General features: G+C 34.2%; 1 protein-coding gene across 1 annotated transcript; it reads right to left on the bottom strand.

Moving 5' to 3' along the window:
• Window positions 1-2,253: 2,253 nt before the first annotated feature.
• On the bottom strand, window positions 2,254-4,460 carry LOC107019916. The gene is made up of 4 exons (XM_015220276.2): window positions 3,301-4,460; window positions 3,111-3,230; window positions 2,755-3,039; window positions 2,254-2,659 (listed from the first exon to the last, which is right to left on the bottom strand). Exons 1-4 carry the CDS (start codon window positions 4,153-4,155, stop codon window positions 2,405-2,407), a joined length of 1,515 nt encoding a protein of 504 aa, XP_015075762.2. The 5' UTR covers window positions 4,156-4,460; the 3' UTR covers window positions 2,254-2,404.
• Between the last annotated feature and the right edge of the window lie 1,487 nt (window positions 4,461-5,947).

Here is a 5,947-nt window from a genome sequence, read left to right as displayed (position 1 = left end):
ATATACACACACACACACACTTTAAGTTAAAGAAATATAAGTAAATAGAATGACCTATTTATTAAAGTTTACAAATAGGCTTACAAAGTTAAATTGTTTTGAACCCATTAATACTTCTAATTATACAATATCGATAAATATGTTATTATGCTGAAACAAGTTTGAGTCAAATAATATCTTTGAAAGCATTTAATCAAGATGAAGCTTCAATAAGACTCAATAAAGCTATTTTTAAGTTGGACAAAATTAGTTAATCAAAATTATTCAGATTTAGACATCTTTTTATTGAAATGAATTTTAAAATTTATAAATATCTATAAAATTGAATGGACATGAATAGTTAACACCTCCCTATACATTAGATATATCAAGATAATATGAATATATTATTCTAATGAAATAAGCTTGAGTGAATTGACAATTTCGAAAGCACTTGATCAAAATGAAGTTCTAATGAGACTTGCTGAAATCAAATTTAAGTTTGATATAACTAGCAAATGAAAATTAGTTATATATATACAACACCTACTTATTGGAACTATAGTTGAAATTTACAAATAGGTTTGTAAATTGAATCGACTGATTAACACATTCAATTACACTATATCGATAATAAAGATATATTATAATAAAATAAGTTTACGTCAAATAGTTAGTTTAGAAGTATTTGATCAAGATTAAGTTTTAATTAAGTTAAATTTAGTTACTTGGTCAATTTTTATTTTATATAGTCACCTATTAATTTATATTATATTTAAAATTTGCAAATAGACCTATAAAATTGAATTTAATCGAATGATTAACAAATTAATTACACTAGACCGATAAATATATTATAATGAGAAAATATGTTTGAATGAAATGACAATCTAGAAGTGCTTGACCAGGATTTTTAAGTTTTATATAATAAGTAAATCAAAATTAATTCGATATAATCATCTATTGATTGAAATTATAATCGAAACTTTTATAAGTAGCATGAATAACATCAAACAAGAGAAAAGACATAAAGAGACCATCGAAGTTGTTCCATATTTGCATAAAGACACCTAAACTTTTGAAGTGTCCTATCACACCACTAAACAACTATATATCGTTGTAAATTGGCCATTTTTACCCATTAACTCATCTGGGTTGTTTACACGCACGTTAGGCGCGTCATGGGCCATTTTTCCTTTTTATTTACCACTTTAAAACAGCCACATGTCATTTTCTTTCTTTAATATTAATTATTTAATCAATTTTTGTATCTTCCCCAATTTAAACTCAAAAATAGCCGTTGGTAGCCCTAAAATTTTGATTTCCATGGCAAGAACAATATTGGTGCTCTCTTTTTGACGACTTCTTCATCTTCCTCAAGAAAATAAGGTAGGAATTCGTCTTTTCTCTTTTAATTTCCAGTATAAACGTTAATTTGAAGTTTTTTTATGGTTGAATTTCTTCTCAATTTTGTGGTTAGTTTTTGAATGAAAATGTCAAATGCAATGTTGAATCGTATTTGTAATGATGAGAATGATCCGATGTTGCGAGTGAAACTGCGATGCAAACATGGTGACTTACTATCAATGCAAACTTCATGGTCGGAGCATAACCCAGCTCGAAGATTTTGGTCTTGTCCACGCTATCGTGTATGTTTACTAATTTTTTTATGGAGATCTTTTGTTTATGTATTTTTCTTTAATTTGTGTTTTGCGTATTTTAGGAGGATGCGTGCAACTTCTTTAGATGGAGGGATCGAGAAGAAGTTGATATAAGATCCAAGTATGTTATTCCGAGATTAGCAAAGAGAATTAAGGAGTTGGAAGAAATATTGACATCTTATGAAAGTCGTGTTGAAAGTAACCAAGTCATGATGAAGGAGAAAAAGAAGGGCAAATGTTGTAACTTGAAGCTAATCGTCTTGATCATTATTGTGTGTTTTCTATGTTTAAGTCTAACCAAGAATGTGAAGGATGGAAGTTGTAGGTGTGTGCAACCAAAATTGCCATAGACATGTTTAGTTACTTTCAAATTTTTGAAATTGTAGGTGTGTGTACCTAGAAGCTAATTGTCTTGATCTTGCTAGTTGTAGGTGTGTGTAACTTGAAAGATTGTTGAATGTTCAAGTTATTGTTGTTCTTTGTTGTCGAAATTGTTATGATTTGAACAATTAGTTAATGTATTTGGTTCTCTAATCTATATTATCGTGGCAACCATTTGAGAAGCTTCACAAATATGTCAATTACAATTAAAAAGGCAATAACAAAACTGACAAAAAAGAAGACTTCATAATCGAGTTTGATTCCAACCATTCAAGTTTGTTTGGTTACACCCAAAATTGAGTTTGTTTCCAATAAAAAACAACACAAATATATGCTTAGTTAAATTTTGTTTGTCAAAATGAACAAGACAACATCAAAATGCCCTACTTCCATGGCACAGAAGTTTTTCTACTTGAAGTTGTTTGGCCTTGGCTATTAGCAGCATTAGCAGCAGCTACAGACCTAGTTTGGATAACCTTTTCAGCCCTCATTCTTTCCAGGTTGCTACTTGTAATAGTTGTCTTCCCCTTCCATTTGAATCCACGTACTGGTGTGTAGCCAATATCACCAGTGACAACATCAGCCCTCTTTGTAACTTTTGTACCAGTATTGATGACTCTTCTACTTGGCAATCCAGGCTGCTTAGTCAAATAAATACACAGTCAAATATTAGACAATTACATTGAGGTTTGCAATCACAATTGTAAACTTGCATTGATAGTTGTAAACTTACATTGAGAGTTGTAAATCCATCTTTAGCTTGGTATATGCCAACACCTACCATTCTTGGCCTTTTAAAAGGTCTTGTTTGTCCTCCACTAGTGTCTTCATGTTCTACTGGTCTCTTCCCTCTTCCTAGGCCTCCTCTACTGTAGTTTGCTTCTGAACTAGTTTGACTATGTTGAGTCATTCCTCTTCCTCTACTTAGTCCTTCATTCACATTTCTTTCTTGAGCCATTTCTCTTCCTGATCCTGCTCCTCTACCTGTACCTCTACCTCTACCTCTACCATTTACAGTCTGTACTTTGAAATCAAATATTAAAGCATATCTATATTATCTAACAATGATATAATAATTAGATATATTACCTCTGTGTTTGTAACATTTTCATGTGATTGAGCTGGAACACCTCTGCCACTTGCTCTTCCTCTTGTTGCTCTTCCTCTTGTTGCTCTTCCTGTGCCTTTTCCTCTACCACTTTCAGTAGCCTGTATATTAATATATCAATATATATACATCAACATATAACATACATTTGAGAGTAACAAATAAAAGTACCTGTGTATGAGAAGATGGTTCAGATGACTGACTTGGACCAGTACTTCTTGCCTGAGAAACTGGTTCAGTTGATTGACTTGGATCAGCTTGGTTTCTTGTAGGACATCCTCTTTTATTGTGTCCTTGTGTGCCACATTTGCTACAAGTCATTACAGCACCTCTTTTGCTCAACTTTCCAGTTTTTCTGCTTTCATCTGCTTCCTTTCTTCTAACCTTAACTGGTCTTCCAGGCAACTTTCTGATCTTTGGTGGCTTTACAATTGGATTATTTGAGGTTGACCACATTTTCATGTTATTCATTGGCTGAATAAAATGGGCATATGTGCTGAGGTAGGTTTCCTTGCTATAACAGCTAGCCACATAATGGATTGGTTCCAAGTTTTTGTAATGAATGGCAGCAACACCATGAGGACAAGGAATTCCCCTAAGCTGCCAGGATCTGCAACTACACCTCCTATTAACAATGTCCACAGTGTGTGTAAACCCATGGTGTTTAATCTCAAAACCTCTTTCTCCATTCCAAGTCAAGTTACATTGCATAGACTTTTGAATGTTTTCTTGCAAAATCTTCAAAGACATAGGAGATATATCAGTGATCCAAGTGTTTGAGAACTCTCTCAAATCACCAATTCTTTTCATCATCTTCACCCTTATCTCCTCAAGCATTGTGATGATGGTTTTATACCTTGCAGACACTATCCAAGCATTAAAGCTTTCTGCCATATTGTTGTCCACAACATCACATTTGCTATATTCTTCAAAATATTTCTTGCACCATGTATTCAAATTGTACCATAAAAGATTATCTAAACCTTCTTGTCCTAATTTCCTCATTGTCTCTATATTGTCCTTCATCTCAGCTTCAAATGTGGATTTAGCAATCCTCCAAAACACTCTTCTTCTTTCAACTCCTTTCCAATTTTTTGACCAATTTGCAAGAACATGTCTTGCACATTTTCTATGTTCAACAAGTGGCAATAAAGTATCCAGAGCAATTTCTAGTCCCTAACAAACCAACATAACAGAAAAAGAATCAATTAAAGTGAAAAACTCAACAACAATAAAATAGTAAGATGGATATCAGTAATTAGCTTTTGCATATCACTAATGATGGATAGTTGATGCCCTTCTCCAAGTTCAAGATCATTCTTCACTAGTTCAAGAAACCATGCCCAGGTATACTGGTTCTCAACCTCAACAACTGCCCAAGCAATAGGGAGCATTTGGTTGTTTCCATCTCTACAAACTGCCACTAACAACTGGCCTTTACACACCCCTTTGAGAAAACACCCATCAAAACCAATCAACCTTCTAGCACCTCCAAAAAATGCTTTCTTTAAAGCATTGAAGCAAACATAAAATCCTTCAAAAATTTTCTGCCCAGTTTCAGAATCTTCTCCAACCTTCACTACACAAGTACTACCTGGATTACTCCTTAATATTTCATCTCTATAATCAAAAATCCTACCATACTCCACAATGTTATCACCCATGATCTCTTGTAACACTCTAGTCCTAGCTCTTCTCACTGTTGTCCTACCAACATTAATATCCAACTCCTTTCAAATAATGTCCTGCAACAAGAGAATGCTGATGTTTGGCTGTTGAGTTATTCTTTCTTTGTATTTGGTGGCCAAAAACTTTGAGTTGCACAGGTAGTTATGAGTTGATGTCAAACATTTATGGATAGGGTTGTATGTTTTAACAATGAAATCTCCACTAGTTTTATCCTTACTTGCACACAACAACCAAGGACAACTCTCTTTACAACATCTCACTCTAACTCTGCCAGGCTCATTTACATATTTTTCAATTTGAATATGTTCTTGGATTGCATATCTTGTCACTGCCACTCTAAATTCTTCAACAGTTCCAAAAACCAGTCCTAATTCCCAAACAATCTTTTCAGCAGTTGTATCAAACACAACTCTATTTGGGGTTTTCTTCCTCCTAACAGGTTTATGCACTACTTGATCAACCTCTTCACCATCTATTTCAAAGCTAGGAACTTCATCACTTAGATAATAAGGTTCATCACCTCCTAGCTTACCAACTAAGCTTTCCCTAATACCATTATTTGTCTCATCATACCCTATATCTGGACCTTTCTCATTAACATTAATCTGATCTGAAGTAGTTCCCCTACTTCTCCTTTGTGACCTTTTGAAATGCCTCTTGGTTGCCCTTATATCTACATACTCTTGATGAACATCACTGTCAACCTCAGTATCTTCACTAGTATCCCCTTCAGATCCTGATTCATATTCCACTTCATCATCAGTTGGATCATTATCTATTATAGGATAATCAGATGAAGGAGAAGGCACAATAGAAGGATATGGTGGAGGCACAGTAGAAGAAGGAGACATAATAGAAGGAGATGGTGGAGGCACAGTAGAAGACTGAGCTTCAAATGGAGTGCTGGAAGTTTCAGAAGGACCAGTTGTAGGGATGGAAGGAAAAGTAGAAGTAGGAGGCTGATTATTAGGGTTAGAAGTCTCATTAAAAGATTCCTCACCTACCCCACTTTCAGTCACATGGGGGACAAACTCCAATTCAAGTGGGGCCTGATTAGCTTCACTAACCCCATGAAAAACATACACCTTCACTGTATCCCCATCATTCACCATATTGAAAAGGTCAAATA

This window comes from Solanum pennellii, chromosome 5, assembly GCF_001406875.1.
Source record: "Solanum pennellii chromosome 5, SPENNV200".
In the NCBI taxonomy this organism is placed as follows: Eukaryota; Viridiplantae; Streptophyta; class Magnoliopsida; order Solanales; family Solanaceae; genus Solanum; species Solanum pennellii.
Note: the sequence above shows the minus strand (reverse complement) of the source record. Positions and strands in the feature narration are given on the sequence as shown.

Excerpts from the sequence above, each read along its gene's own strand:
- LOC107019916 (XM_015220276.2), bottom strand. The coding sequence starts at position 4,155 with ATGAAGGACAATATAGAGACAATGAGGAAATTAGGACAAGAAGGTTTA. Across the intron at positions 3,231-3,300 it reads AACCATCTTCTCATACACAG|GCTACTGAAAGTGGTAGAGG; the intron begins GTACTTTTATTT and ends ATTAATATACAG. Across the intron at positions 3,040-3,110 it reads AAAATGTTACAAACACAGAG|ACTGTAAATGGTAGAGGTAG; the intron begins GTAATATATCTA and ends TTCAAAGTACAG.